This window comes from Oncorhynchus mykiss, chromosome 17 (assembly GCF_013265735.2).
Source record: "Oncorhynchus mykiss isolate Arlee chromosome 17, USDA_OmykA_1.1, whole genome shotgun sequence".
Classification (NCBI taxonomy): Eukaryota; Metazoa; Chordata; class Actinopteri; order Salmoniformes; family Salmonidae; genus Oncorhynchus; species Oncorhynchus mykiss.
This window is the reverse complement of record NC_048581.1, coordinates 54,074,301-54,090,352: the sequence shown is the minus strand read 5'-3', so window position 1 is coordinate 54,090,352 and position 16,052 is coordinate 54,074,301. Positions and strand designations below refer to the sequence as shown.

The 16,052-nt window shown below is 43.6% G+C and overlaps 1 protein-coding gene across 2 annotated transcripts in view; it reads right to left on the bottom strand.

Annotated features, from left to right (window-relative positions):
* Nucleotides 1–272: 272 nt before the first annotated feature.
* LOC110494093 (sodium- and chloride-dependent GABA transporter 2) overlaps nt 273–16,052 on the bottom strand; it is a 37,098-nt gene continuing 21,318 nt past the window's right edge. Inside the window, exons 1-14 of one of the 2 annotated variants that reach the window (XM_036950133.1) lie at nt 15,716–15,767; nt 15,330–15,464; nt 14,041–14,181; nt 13,580–13,670; nt 13,306–13,438; nt 13,059–13,193; nt 12,577–12,680; nt 10,899–11,023; nt 10,592–10,704; nt 10,282–10,419; nt 9,861–9,963; nt 7,906–8,006; nt 1,898–2,068; nt 273–1,240 (exon numbers count right to left, since the gene is read on the bottom strand). In XM_036950133.1, the coding sequence (XP_036806028.1) occupies nt 1,079–1,240; nt 1,898–2,068; nt 7,906–8,006; nt 9,861–9,963; nt 10,282–10,419; nt 10,592–10,704; nt 10,899–11,023; nt 12,577–12,680; nt 13,059–13,193; nt 13,306–13,438; nt 13,580–13,670; nt 14,041–14,181; nt 15,330–15,464; nt 15,716–15,731 (1,668 nt within the window). In that variant the 5' untranslated portion in view covers nt 15,732–15,767 and the 3' untranslated portion in view covers nt 273–1,078. Of the gene's footprint in view, nt 1,241–1,897; nt 2,069–7,905; nt 8,007–9,860; nt 9,964–10,281; nt 10,420–10,591; nt 10,705–10,898; nt 11,024–12,576; nt 12,681–13,058; nt 13,194–13,305; nt 13,439–13,579; nt 13,671–14,040; nt 14,182–15,329; nt 15,465–15,715; nt 15,768–16,052 lie in introns of those variants that run through there. The other variant, XM_021568802.2, reaches the window with a different exon arrangement.

Sequence of the window (16,052 nt, the reverse complement as noted above, 5' to 3'; positions counted from 1 at the left end):
TTCAGCTTGGCTATAGAAAACTGTCTGTACCCTGTGGGGGAAACTTATTTATAGTCAGTGCAATAACGATGTCTCTGTTCAATTACCTCAGAGTAGGAGCGCTTATCTAGGTTCAGTTTAGCCTTTTCTATGATCCTAGATCATCACTTCTATTCTAGGACGCAGGTCTCAGATTCATGTTACACCTGAATATATTTCTGCAGCGAATTACACTTTTAATTTAACGTACTCCAAAGAATAATGGTGGAAAAAATAAGATATAAATCATGGCACAAGGTTTGATAAGTTTATTGATATTGGCATCAAATCCTATCACAGTATTTTACAGTGTTTCTACTATATATGTATTTCCACAATCCCTTCTCGTTAACCATCAATATATTTTCACAAATGTCATTCTTCACAAAGTCTTAAGAAATTACATAGTAGTAGAAAAAACTATAAAGGTATATGATTATTAAACCCACCCAAAGATAAAATGTATCTTCAAAAAAATAGTTTGTTCACTTGTATATACAGACTCAGTTAACCAACAGGAACTAATAGCATACATGTCATGTTTTTGTTTCCATCATGTTGTGTGACAGGTGTTTGATCCATTCATCATTACTCTGCCATGACCACAGTCCTGGTTAATTAAAGGAAAAGTGCAAAGGTCCATATTTTGTGCCGGACCTTACTCAATATGTTTTCTCCTCATTCTGACATGAGTCACCAAGATTGACCTGCAATTCTATTAATTCAGGGTTTTCTGGGCCAAACAGAATGACCGCATCTCTTTTTTCACACCAAGACTTCCCATAACCAGTGCTTCTACGTCTCATCAGCTCTACATACCGGAAACAGTGTGTGTTTTGGAAACACTTGCCCACATCTCCCTCCCAAGAAAAAGGCATGGGGTGGATTATGTTCTGTACTATACTTTTCTAAGCCTCTCAGACCAAGCAAAGGGTCACATTTGTCTCTGTTACACAACAGGAAGTATTTGTATTGTTTATGTCAGGACCTTGAGTGACTGGCTGGACCTGCTTATCTCTAGTCCTATAGGGAAGGTAGCTGAGAGAGGGGGCCAGTGTCTCTACAGGAGGCCCGTGTCTCTGTCTAGGAGGTTGTGGCCCCAGGCTGGTATCTCCGTGTCCCCCAGGGGTCTGTCCTGCTCTGACTGCTTGGCCAGGAGGGAATTCTTCTGGGCCTTGGTCATGGGGAGATCCTTTGACGGCGTGGTGAGGATGGACAGTCTCTGAGGAATCAATAAAGAGGACAGAGGAGCATTTCAAAGACAGACCACCAAAGGAATGAGACATAAAATAACTGGTGATGTTTGCAGAACGTTGATTGTTTTTCCTCTTTCTTAGTTGGTAGAAGAAACAACATCAGTGTGTATTGGGGAGTAAATGGGTGTTTGGGTAATGGATCTGATCATTGTATAAATAGAGACATAACTAGCGATAACAACACAAGTGGTACCTGCCAACTTTTAAAAGATCTGAAGTTTGGAATTGATAGTGAGAAATTAACCATGGCCTCTCATGACCATTGCTCCATCTTTGGAGAATGTACTCAAAGACTTAGCCTCTATCGCCAACCTACGTAACTAGCTATAGCTAGGCTACCTATGATATTTGTGTTGCTTTTGGACCACTTTGAGATGCTTTTCTGTTTTGAAACTCTAGTGCTTGACTTGGGCTGACAGTTGCCGGTACTCATGTTTGGTGCCGGTACTGTTTACATTTAGGTGCAGGAGCTCCACAATACTTTTGAGATAATATTGTAAAAAAGGAACAGGAGCTCAAGCTGTTAAACATTTTAGGTGCCGGTACTCAGCTCCGGAGAGCTCCTGCCCAAGTCAAGCAATGTGAAACTCTATAGAAACATAATAAATGATGTCCCTATTTACCTGTCGCAGTGTACCAGGAGTGACGCTCACGATGTAAACCATCCATAGAGGAACCATGAGGGTGGAGGAGAGAGTGAACCACCAGCCAATGGCGGAACCCCACCAAGGATACTGAAAGGTGTTGTTGAACTTCAGTGGGGCTAACTTTATCAAGGAAAAGACAAATGTAACCTAGAACAAAAGATATGGATGGAGGTTGTATAATAAACATTAAAGAACACAACGTATTTTCTGATAGCATTGTACTAATTATAACATATTAGGGTAACAGTGAGGGTTGAGTGAGGACTGAGATTAACAAGATAAGGTTAAGAACAATGTTATAGTTTCTCCAGGTCAGGCTTCTGGTGGAGCATTGATAATGGTCTAATAAAAAGCATGAGCTGGCGCACACCCACTATGTTCCCCCTGTTGATGATGCTTATCAGGCATTATAGTTGAAACAAAATATTACAAGTAACTGTCACGCCCTGGTCTTAGTATTGTGTGTTTTCTTTCTTTATTTGGTCAGGCCAGGGTGTGATATGGGTTTTTTATGTGGTGTGTTTTGTCTTGGGGTTTTATTAGGTATTGGGTTTGTGGCTTAGTGGGGGTATCTAGCATAGTCTATGGCTGTCTGGAGTGGTTCTCAATCAGAGGCAGGTGTTTATCGTTGTCTCTGATTGGGAACCATATTTAGGCAGCCATATTCTTTGAGTGTTTCGTGGGTGATTGTTCCTGTCTCTGTTTGTTTTCACCAGATAGGCTGTTTAGGTTTTCTCACATTTGTTGTTTTGTATTATGTTCATGTTTGAGTTTTTCCTTTATTAAAGAACATGAACACCAACTATGCAGCATTTTGGTCCGATCCTTGCTACACCTCCTCGTCAGAGGAGGAGATAGAAGAAAACCGTAACAGAATCACCCACCACAAGAGGACCAAGCGGCGTGGTGAAAGGCTGGAGCAGCGAAAAGAGGAATGGACGTGGGAGGACGTTTTGGATGGACTATACTACTTGGGAGGAAATAGACAGGTGGGCGGTCGACCCAGGGACAGTGCCGGAGCCCGCCTGGGATTCGCTGGAGCAGTGCGAAGAAGGTTATAAGAGAATGGAGTTGGAGAGACGAGCACGGCGACGCGGACGGAAGCCCGAGAGTCAGCCCCAAAAATGTCTTGGGGGCGGGGGGGGGGGGCGGGGGCTCACAGGGAGTATGGCGATGCCAGGTAGGAGACCTACGCTCTAACTTCCTGTGCTTACCGGGGGGCTGGAGAGACCGGGCAGGCACCGTGTTATGCTGTGGAGCGCACGTGTCTCCAGTGCGAGTGCATAGCCCGGTGCGGTACATACCAGCTCCGCGTATCGGCCGGGCTAGAGTGAGCGGACGGAAGAGTGAGCATCGAGCCAAGTGCCATGAAGCCGGCTCTACGCATCTGGTCCCCAGTGCGTCTCCTTGGGCCGGCTTACATGGCACCAGCCTTGCGCTCGGTGTCCCCGGTTCGCTTGCATAGCCCAGTGCGGGCTATTCCACCTCGCCGCACTGGCAGGGCGACCGGTAGCATTCAACCAGGTAAGGTTGGGCAGGTTCGGTGCTCAAGAGCTCCAGTGCGCCTGCACGGTCTGGTCTATCCAGTACCACCTTCACGCATCAGCCCTCCGGTGGCAGCTCCCCGCACCAGGCTTCCTGTGCGTGTTCTCGGCCCAGTGCCAGCTCCACGCATCAGGCCTACAGTGCGCCTCGCCTGTCTAGCGCTGCCAGAGTCTTCCTCCTCTACAGCGCTGCCGGAGTCTCCCGCCTGTTCAGCGCAGTCAGAGCCTTCCTCCTCTCCAGCGCTGTCGGAATCTCCCTCCTGTTTAGCGCTGCCAGAGCCTTCCACATCTACAGCGCTGCAGAAGTCTCCCGCCTGTTCAGCGCTGCCAGTCTGCAAGGAGCAGCCAGAGCTGCCAGTCTGCAAGGAGCTGCCAGTCTGCAAGGAGCTGCCAGTCTGCAAGGAGCTGCCAGTCTGCAAGGAGCCGCCAGTCTACAAGGAGCTGCCAGTCTGCAAGGAGCCGCCAGAGCTGCCAGTCTGCAAGGAGCCGCCAGAGCCGCCAGTCTGCAAGGAGCCGCCAGAGCCGCCAGTCTGCAAGGAGCCGCCAGAGCCGCCAGTCAGCATGGAGCAGCCAGAGCCACCAGTCAGCATGGAGCAGCCAGAGCCGCCAGTCAGCATGGAGCAGCCAGAGCCGCCAGTCAGCATGGAGCAGCCAGAGCCGCCAGTCAGCATGGAGCAGCCAGAGCCGCCAGTCAGCATGGAGCAGCCAGAGCCGCCAGTCAGCATGGAGCAGCCAGAGCCGCCAGTCAGCATGGAGCAGCCAGAGCCGCCAGTCAGCATGGAGCAGCCAGTCAGCATGGAGCAGCCAGAGCCGCCAGTCAGCATGGAGCAGCCAGAGCCGCCAGTCAGCATGGAGCAGCCAGAGCCGCCAGTCAGCATGGAGCAGCCAGAGCCGCCAGTCAGCATGGAGCAGCCAGAGCCGACAGTCAGCATGGAGCAGCCAGAGCCGCCAGTCAGCATGGAGCAGCCAGAGCAGCCAGTCAGCATGGAGCAGCCAGAGCAGCCAGTCTCAGCATGGAGCAGCCAGAGCCGCCAGTCAGCCAGGATCCGCCATTCAGCCAGGATCCGCCATTCAGCCAGGATCCGCCAGTCAGCCAGGATCTGACGGGAACCGCCAGTCAGCCAGGATCTGCCAGAACCACCAGCTAGCCAGGATCTGCCAGAGCCAACTACCTGCCCGAGCTTCCTCTCAGTACTGGGCTTCCTCTCAGTACTGGGTTTCCTCTCAGTACTGGGCTTCCTCTCAGTACTGGGCTTCCTTTCAGTACTGTGCTTCCCCTGAGTCCCGAGCTACCGCTCAGTCCCGAGCTACCCCTCAGTCCCGAGCTACCCCTCAGTCCCGAGCTGCCCCTCAGTCCCGAGCTGCCCCTCCATCCAGTGGGGCCCTTGGTGAGGGCTACTAGGCCAAGGTCGGCGGCGAGGGTCGCCTATCTAAGGACGAAAGGCAAATGGACTAAGACTTTGTTAGAGTGGGGTCCACGTACCGCGCCGGAGCCGCCACCGTGGACAGATGCCCACCCGGACCCTCCCCTATGGGTTTAGTTGTGCGGCCGGGAGTCCGCACCTTGGGGGGGGGGGGGGGGGTTCTGTCACGCCCTGGTCTTAGTATTTTGTGTTGTCTTTATTTATTTGGTCAGGCCAGGGTGTGACATGGGTTTTTTATGTGGTGTGTTTTGTCTTGGGGTTTTGTTAGGTATTGGGTTTGTGGCTTAGTGTGGGTATCTAGCATAGTCTATGGCTGTCTGGAGTGGTTCTCAATCAGAGGCAGGTGTTTATCGTTGTCTCTGATTGGGAACCATATTTAGGCAGCCATATTCTTTGAGTGTTTCGTGGGTGATTGTTCCTGTCTCTGTTTGTTTTCACCAGATAGGCTGTTTAGGTTTTCTCACGTTTGTTGTTTTGTATTATGTTCATGTTTGAGTTTTTCCTTTATTAAAGAACATGAACACCAACCATGCCGCATTTTGGTCCGTTCCTTGCCTCACCTCCTCGTCAGAGGAGGAGATAGAAGAAAACCGTTACAGTAACAAACATTTTATGAAATTGGAACAATTAAATATACATTACTAGTAATAAGTTTGGACACACCTAATTATTCAAGGTTTTTTCTTTATTTTTTACCAATGTTTACATTGTAGAATAACAGTGAAGACATAAAAAAACTATGAAATAACACATGGATTCAAGTAGTAACCAAAAATGTGTTAAACAAATCAAAATATATTTTATTTTAGATTCTTCAAAGTAGTCATTTGCCTTGATGACAGCTTTGCACACTCTTGGCATTCTCTCAACCAGCTTCATGAGGTACAGTAGTCACCTGGAATGCATTTCAATTAAAAGGTGTGGCTTGTTAAAAGTTAATATGTTGAATTAATGCATTTGAGCCAGTCAGTTGTGTTGTGACAAGGTAGGGGAGGTATACAGAAGACAGCCCTACTTGGTAAAGACCACGTCCATACAATAGCAAGAACAGCTCAAATAAGCAAATAGAAATGGCAGTCCATCATTACTTTAAGACATGAAGGTCAGAAAATGCAGAAAATTTCAAGAACATTAGGGATGATGCGAATAATCGCAGCGTTTCGCAACTTTTTGTTAAAAATCGTGCAACATTTCAACGTCCTGCTACTCATGCCAGGAATATAGTATATGCATATGATAAGTATGTGTGTATAGAAAACACTCTGACATTTCTAAAACTGGTTAAATCATGTCTGTGGCTATAACAGAACGTGTTCAGGAGTAAAAATCCCAGGGAAAACTGTTCACCCCAAAAAAATATATATATTCATCCGCCAGTCTTTGAATTGTCTACGGCGATGTCGCCAGTACATGATGTCGCACGATGTCGCATTTCATTGCAGGTTAATCCTTGGTGGGATGACATATAGGCACTTCCTGTCTTGGGGTGCACCCAGGAAATTATGAAAGTGAAAAAAATGGACGATGATTTCAAGACTTGCTGCTATCGAATACAGATCGCCCCGTGATCAATTTGATCGATTATTAACGTTTATTAATACCTAAAGTTGGTTTACAAAAGTATTTTGAAGTAATTTGTAAAAGCTTATAGGCAACTTTTTTAATTTTAATTTTTTGCGTCTGGAAAAGGTGAATTTTCCTTGGATCAGACGGCCTTTATAAATGGACATATTGGGTATACATGGACGGATTTAATCGGGAAAAAGACCCAACTGTGATGTTTATGGGACATATAGGAGTGCCAACAAAGAAGCTCGTCAAAGGTAATGAATGTTTTATATTTTATTTATGCGTTTTGTGTAGCGCCGGCTACCGCTAGATCTTTTGTTTAGGTCTCGTTCAGGTAGTTCGGGGGGTGCATGCTATCAGATAATAGCTTCTCATGCTTTCGCCGAAAAGCATTTTACAAATCTGACGTGTTGGCTAGATTCACAACGAGTGTAGCTTTAATTGAGTATCTTGCGTGTGTGTTTTAATGAAAGTTTGAGTTTTATCGAGTACTATGGGTGGCGCTCTGAAATTTCCGCTGATTTGGTTCCTGTACAGGAACCACCATCCGTAACAGGTTAAAATGCAGTTGCAAAAAAAATGCAGTTGCAGAAAAGTGCTATGATGAAACTGGCTCTCATGAGGACCTCCACAGGAACGGAAGACCCAGAGTTACCACTGCTGCAGAGGACAAGTTCATTAGAGTTAACTGACCCTCAGATTGCAGCCCAAATAAATGCTTCACAGAGTTCAATTAACAGACACATCTCAACATCAACTGTTCAGAGGAGACTGTGAATCAGGCCTTCATGGTAAAATTGCTGCAAAGAAACCACTACTAAAGGACACCAATAATAAGAAGATACTTGATTGGGCCAAGAAACACGAGCAATGGACATTAGACCAGTGGAAATCTGTCCTTTGGTCTAATGAGTCCAAATTTGAGATTTTTGTTTCCAACCACCGTGTCTTTCTGAGCTGCAGAGTAGGTGAATGGATGATCTCCGCATGTATGGTTCCCACTGTGAAGCATGGAGGACGAGGTGTGATGGTGTGGGGGGTGGGGGCTTGGAAAAGCATTCCTCATGAAGCTGGTTGAGAGAATGCCTAGAGTGTGCAAAGCTGTCATCAAGGCAAAGGGTGGCTACTTTGAAGAATCTAAGATCAAAAATATATTTAGATTTGTTTTACTAAGTGATTCCTTGTGTTTTTTTTATTGTCTTGAGGTCTTCACTCTTATTCTACAATGTAGAAAATAGTCACAAAAAAGAAAAACCCTTGAATGAGTAGGTGTGTCAAAACGTTTCACTGTATATGTGAAATTAAATTAAACAGTAATGTATGTTAATGTTAATGATAACAATAGCCTAATATATTCAATGTAAACGTCATGTTTACTATAACTTTTATTGGACAAATTACAAATTAATTTGCTGTTGACAGTGTGGTGTAAATAAATAAAACTTACAGTGCAAATGACTGGAGTGAAATACTTCAAACAGTACTTAATGATGGGTAATGGTCGATAACCGATCATGTCTTCTATATTATCGTACAGACGGTCTGCACCTGTGGAGTAAACATATCAACAGGGACTCAAAATAACAGCAGTCAATAAAAGGGTTTAAAAGTTGGTCTGTCAAATACACAGTTGGTTTGTCAAATACCCAGGTAAACATTCTCAAACCACCAAGTAACAGACAGGTTCAAACAATTACAGATTAGGAAACCTGGACAACAGCTCTAACCAGGGTTTCCCAAACCCGGTCCTGTGCCCCCCACAGCTGATTAACTCATAACTAACTCAACATCAAGCTTTTATTATTTGATTCAGTTGTGTAGTGCTATGGCAAAGAACTAAATATGCACCCAGGGGTGGGCCCCAGGACCGAGTTTAGGAAACACTGGTCTAAGGTACCTGTATTTTTTGTTTAGAAAATAAGAGCTTACGTTATGGCCATTCTTCTGAAAAACTGGTGAAAAATAAATCTAATTAATATAAAAAGAGGACCAGTGTCAAGTGTACTCTCTCTCCGGCTCTCTAGGTCACCAAGGCCGCTCATCATTATGCACACCTGTCACTTCAGTTACGCGCACCAGCACCTCATCAGACTCACATGCATTTCATCACCTTCCTGATAAATCATCCCTATATCTGTCACTCCCTTTGGTTCCTTCCCCAGGTGTTATTGTTTCTGTTCCGGTGTTCATGTCTGTACGCTACCTATATTTTTTTGATATGTTCGATGTTAGAGTTATTAAATTCACTCCCTGAACTTGCTTCCCGACTCCCAGCGTACATGTTACAACAAGAACCTGTGATGTGAATCCTCAAGGACTTGGGACTATAAGGTTCTACGTGCAAAATTAATAGTTTTGAGATAATGAAAATGTTTCAAGTCACAGATCTAAGAACTGTTTTGTGATGTCCTCCTGTTTTCATGTATATCACCTTATGTACAATTATATTGACAACATAGCATTGTGATTGGATTACATATAGAACCTTATAGCACCAAGTGAAAAGGTGTTTGTGTAGATAGAACTTCCTATGTCTTTTTTTTCATTGTAAATTAACTTTTTCAAAAATACTACTTATCTCACATGTAAAGGACCACCTAAAGAGCAACGCTATGTGAACAACTCATTTTTGAACAACATGTCAGAACCTGATAATCCCAAGGTAACGAGGTGTCGTTTCACGTCAATGTCCAAAGTGGCAATGTCTGCTAGAGGAACAACTTGGAAAACACCATAAACACCTTGAACAGAAACCTCCTGAGGGAAACTGACCTGCAATTAGGGTTTCTGTGATTGACTATCTGGGATCGATGGAATGGGGCCATGCAGGATCTTTTATTCCTTGTTATCAGGGATCCTTGGGATGTTCCTACTCCATTGTAGTTGACTTTTAAAATGGGTAAGGTAAGGGTTAAGGTAAGGGTAGGTGTTAAGGTTAGGGTTCAAGGTAGGGACGTTCCAAGGATCCCTGATAGCACTGACCATATTTGACTCTTATCTTTTCATAACACCTACAATGATAGTGGTAACACTTAATAATAACTTACATGAAAATGCCTTCATGAACGTTTGTAATATAATACAAGGTTTAGATAGCTGGCTAGACTAACTTACTTAGCCAACTATAACATGGTAGCTGACATGGGCTAATTGGGTGACTGTCAGTGACTGACATAACAAGAGGAAAACTGTGGGTGCACTTCCACATTTCAAAATTTCACATTGTGTATTCTACTAAAATATATATATATATATATATATATATATATATATATATATATATATACTATATTAACTAACAGTAAGTTGAGACCACGACTGACATTGAACAAAAGTGGTTGAGGGCCATAAATGGGAACTTATACTTAGAAACGGCACTGGGAGTAGGCCGGGCTATCTCACCATAAACCCAGCTGATACACACTGACTGTAGTATAGCGAAGAGAAGCAGAGTCATCCCACTGCAGGCATAGTAATCAAACAGCTGGAAGATATACAGGCCTCCCTGCAAATAGAGGAGGGGTAGAAAGAAAGTATAAGGTACAGTCTTACTGAACACAACAATAAGACTATAATCTACCTCCAGAGTCTACAAAACACTCAGACAATGATCGTAGGTGTGTCCATAAGCCCAATCGCTTACGGAATAAATCAACCAACAATTCTGCGAAATGAGGAGGTTTGTTGAAATACAGGGATATGTTGAAACATTATCGATCATATATCTCGTTACTGTCATGATTGATCTAATAACGATGGCCTTTAAATTCTATATTGTATATCCTATATCCTTATAAAATGATGACTTCAAATGATCTCTCACCTCTGTGACCATGACCAGGCCGATGAAGAAGCTACCCACACTGATGATGAGGAGGAGGATTTTACGCCGATGGCCAACCAGGAAGAAAGAGGGATACATGTCTGAGATGGCTGTCATCAATGCCTCCAGACCTACAAACTGAAGGAGAGATGATGGGGTTCAGTGGAAACGCTCTTCTTTGAAATACTAGCTACTCATTCACAGTTTCACATCCATTAGTTTAGTGATGATTGTAGCATCTATTGTAGGTTATGTAAATATCCTTCGCAAAGAAAATATTTCGTAGACCTTCAGGGCCACACTAACACACCTCACTGTCTAAACCCAGGAGGATTATCATGATGAAGAAGAAGATGGCCCAAAGCTGGGGTAATGGCATCATGGCCACGGCACGAGGGTAGGCAATGAATGCCAGGCCAGGACCTGTATGCAGCAATACAGGTAAACTCATTACTGAACTCTCAGAAGCTGAGGGAATAGTTAGATCCCTGAAATGCTAAGACAACTGTCTTGTAACAAAGCAGAATTTACAAGGGTATGTTAATTTGTTTGTTTGTGCATTGTTGTTTATTCATGAATTCATTCATTCATTCATATCTCACTGCTGCAACACTTACCTGATTCGGCCACGGTTGAGATATCTGTCCCTTGTTCATAAGCCATGAAGCCCAGAACAGAGAAGATCGCAAAACCGGCCACAAAGCTGGTTCCACTGTTCAAAAGGCACAGGTACACACAGTCCCTATAAAGAGATTCACTTCCCTGTTAGTCACAACACAAAGGCATCCAAATGACCTACAATATGTAGATCATCACACTTTCCAGATACTCTACCATTTCTGCAACCCTACCTCCAAAGAATTATGTGCACAGGGGACGTTTTTGCAGGCAAGAGAAAACTTTCTGCCAGCACATTTTATCTAGTGTCGTGATGTTGTATTGATTAATGTGATGACTGTTCATCGAATAATTAACTGTTTATAATTACGTGATTAAATTACTCAGGTAATTATTATCACAGCAACCTGGGCACCATGGGAAAGTTTGGTTTTATTGAGGTTCCATTTCCCAAATTAACTCAAAGAATGTCAGTATATTGATTTTGCAAAAGTCGCTAATTCATTAATTTCCTCTACAGTCTCGTCCTGAATATCGCATAATCTGTGAATCTGCACAAACCCGAGTCCCACTAAATAAGTCTGTACCACACCAATTGAGTTGATTATTTCTTTACTAACAAGCTAAATGATAATATAAGATACACAAACATACCGTCTAGGCTATTGATTAGAACTTAGTACACTGAAACAGGTACCTAGCGAGTCAACACAGTATGGCACGTGTTACACAAAATGGGGATTTAAAAAGAAAAATGCACATTTGGGAACATTTGTAAACTATGCTAAGTTTAGCCCTAACCTTGCCCCGAACTGCCGCTCTTATGGTTATATGGTTAGAATATAATGATGTAATTATGTGTCGACGGTCTCTGGTGGGGTAGCTCCTCGTGGACCGAGTTCCTCCTTCTCCTCTGATGTTACCGGGTGTAAGTCTCTGATTGTCCACATGATGTAAGTGTCCTTTGTCTTAGTGGTCTGTTTCCTCGCTCTTGTTCTGAAAAGGGGTCTCCTGAGGACGACTAATTAGCGTATAGGTGGTTCCAGTGTGGGAATGAAAGCAGTGTAGACACACGATTCCTTGGAGAGAATAACCAGTTGGTCCTGCTTGCATTCACCCTCTTAGACACAGCTACTCATCTGTAGTATAGATTAAGAGCTTCCTTTGTCTTCTTCGACCTCGTGTTGCATTTTGTGTTTGCGACTACTGTAACTAAGACCATGACCCTGTTCACCTAGTCTGCTATGTAAATTCTTAACTCACATGTGTAATATCCTCGGGTCAGAAAGGGGCGTTTACGTCTTATGGCAAGTTCTCTGGGCGTCGCTAGTTACGAGGCAAGGTCTGGATTTCACTCAGATCCAATTTAGACAACTAACTTCACATTTCACCTTTACAAAAACATTCTATTTCATCTGGACATTTTCCACATAACGTACAGTGTGTAAACATCAGGTACATATTATGAAAACTCTTCAAGTTACAATGTTTCCTTTATAACGTTGTAAGTTAACTTTTCATAACATAACAAAAACGACACTCGTTTTCATGTTCCATCTATCGTCATTACCCCCATTTTGACTGACGAAACATATTGTCCCAAAGTCCATTTATTGTATGTTACTGTTCTGAGGTAGGTTCTCCATAGCCCATCATACATTCCATTCCACCACTCACTTGTAACAGTTGTTGTCATATTTGTTGTAGCTGCCAAGAGCAGTCAGACAGCCGAGGCAGATAGCATAGGAAAAGAAGATTTGTGTTCCAGCATCCATCCACACCTGTGAGACACACCAGAGACAATAGTCTTCATAGTTTCACAATTCCGATATACTAGTCTCATCCCAGGGTATTAGAGGTGAATTCAAATGGTACTTATTTTGACCTTGTAGAGAAAATATATTTGCTTTGAAATTCAGAGTTATTTTTTTAATGAAGTATTAATGTTGTAACAAATCTGATGCTCTTAAAACCACAAACTGTTGCACCAAGGGAGTTACGTTTCTTGGGTCAGTGGTAATGGTTGCTGCCCTCGGTCATGTTGACTAGGGCTCAAACACAGACAGAGACGTTACCATTTATCCCCCACAAATCACTACAGTATGTACTGATAGTTTGTTGCACCTGGACACAAATTATACAGTGAAGTGTGTTCCTACCTGTGGGTCAGTGAGGCGGGCTGGATCTGGGTAAAGGTAGAACTTGATACCATCTATTGCCCCCGGCAGTGTGAGTCCACGGACCAGCAACACCACCAGCATCAGATAGGGGAAGGTGGCAGTGAAGTAGACCACCTGAGGGGAGGGGGACCAGACCAGCATTACATTCCCTCAGTCTATGGCTCATCTTAACAACTCTACAGTATTCATGGTGTCATCAGGTTGAATGGCAGAGATCCCACCTTACCTTCCCAGTAGACTTCACTCCTTTCCAGACACAGAAGTAACAGAGAATCCATGACAGTAGAAGACACAGAGCCAGCTCCCAGCGAACAGTGCCTAGCTTGTTTGGACTGTCTGTGAGACTCAAAACTCTCCTTCTGAAATCATATTTTCAGTTACAATCCCACCACTTGCTTTTCACCATTCTCTCAACGCCTTCAAAAAGGAACATAGCCATGATTTCCATCTGTAAGGACTTAATAAGGAGTTGATAAATTGGAATGATTTTGTGTACTCACTCCCAGAACTCACTCACTGGCGATGTTGCGTTCCCTACTACTGTCCAATTTAGATGTCCCACTACTCTTCTGTCAAACTCCATGCAGGTTGCTGGTTAGGAGGAAATTACACAATAACAAGCATGTCTCAGAACTCTCTGAATCTTTCCTGGATAAGGAGACATTTACAAAAAGAAAACATTAATCAACTCGCTTGTCAAAAACGTAATATCTCAGTGGATATCCCAGTGGTGTCCAACAATTTAAGATACTATCTATCATTTGGGCATGACAAAGGTATGTCAATGTCAACATGTCTACACACTGAAGTTAACCTGGTCCCAGATCTGTTTGTGTTCTATGCAATGCAAACTCCATTGCTGTCCTTGTCAATCCAAACAGGTTTGATATGACAATGAATGACAGGCAGTTGGTATGACAGCACAAGCAGACTGGCACTCAGGCTACACTGATATACATACCTGTGTTCCAGTTGTTTCTACAACTGGCCCAGGGGAGCTCAGAGCTGAATGAGGAGAAGAGGTAGAAGAAGGCCCAGGCTAGAATGGTGATGTAATAGATGCTGGAATATAGAACCACCACCTGACTACCATAACCCAGTCCTGAGGAGGAAGATGAGGAGGAGGAGATTTTATAGACAAACATGGAGATTTAAATGTAAAAAAAGTCTTCTTCTAAGAAATAGATGTGACATATGTTATATCCAATCACATTCTCAACCTAAAACCATAAAAAACATTTAGCTGTGTTACTTTTTGATGTGGATTAGACTCCTTTCAAAGTCACCAGCTCTGATTAATAAGTTATGGTGGCATTCCAACAAGACAGACATTTGTGAATGTTTGAACACAAGACAATTGTCCTGAATGCACGTGTCATGTCACATTAAGGACTGTCACTTACTCTATCATGTAATAGCTCATGAATTAGTGTGAGCCTGTGGTATACTGTTGATGCTTAATCCAAGCTTCATCCAATAACTTGAGTGAAATGTCTCGTTACTTTAACCCCTTTTTCAAGTTAAATCAGGTTAGAAACAGACCAGTCACACCCCCCCCCCCCCCCCCCCCCCCCCCCAAGCAATCTAAAATGTATCCTTATATTGTTTCAAACTGTTAAAGCAATGTGATTAAAATCATGGTGAATTGACTTTTACAAATACAATAGTGCAATATCATTTACAGAAGGAAAGCCTGCTTGTACTGTGCGTATACTGTACCTATTATGGCTAATTGTCTTGCCCTATATGTCACCCTCAACCAGCACATTCTTGACAAAGGCTCCAGACAGAAACCTTGAGTTTACGTGCTGAATATCAATTTAAATCATATTGACATTGCTTTGGATTGCAATACTACTTTCTCAGTTTTCTTGAGTACACATACAACAAACAGACAAAGTTTGTCCTGCAGTGCCTCTGAATGTTATCTATTCTTTACTGAAGGCTTTAGCCTTTCTTCCTTCTACCTATCAGGCTTTCATGTCTATTTCCCCAAGATGGCATCCACCGTAGGAAGTAAATGCTCTCAATGGTCAGACAAACACTGTCAACTGAATCCCTAATATGGATGCAATACGTACAACAAGGCCCCGTGGCCGCATTCATAAAGCATACCAGTAGGATGGCTGATCTAGAATCAGATTAGCCTTTTAGATCATAATGACTAAGCTTATACGGACAGAGGCTACCTGATTCTAGATCGGCAGTCTTATTCAATGACCCTTTATAAATATGAGACCTGATATTTACCTTCAAACAAGGGACAGATCTTCCTCCAGCAGGTGATGCTGCCCTGCGTGGTGTACTGGCCCAAGGAGGTCTCCAGGAGAAAGAGTGGAATGCCACAGGTGAACAGAAAGAGCACATAAGGGATGAAGAACACCCCTTACGAACAACACAAGTTAAACCACTGCCGAAATTGTTGCAACCCATATTACTAGCCTGTTCAACCTCTTTTTCATATCGTCTGAGATTCCCAAAGATTGGAAAGCTGACGCTGTCATCCCCCTCTTCAAAGGGGGTGACACTCTAGATCCAAACAGCTACAGACCTATATCTGTCCTACCCTGTCTTTCTAACATCTTCGAAAGCCAAGTTAACCAACAGATTACCGACCATTTCGAATCCCACCGTACCTTCTCCACTATGCATCTGGTTTCAGAGCTGGTCATGGGTGCACCTCAGCCACGCTCAAGGTGGTCAATCACCACATTCTTATTGGCACTCGACAGCCTTGGTTTTTTAAATGATTGCCTCGCCTGGTTAACCAACTACTTCTCTGATAGATTTCAGTGTGTCATATAGGAAAGGCCTATTGTCCGGACCTCGGGCAGTCTCTATGTGGGTGTCACAGGTTTCAATTCTCGGGCCGACTCTCTTCTCTGTATACATCAATGATGTTGCCCTTGCTGCTGGTGATTCTCTGATCCACCTCTACTCAGACGACACAATTCTGTATCCTTCTGGCCCCTC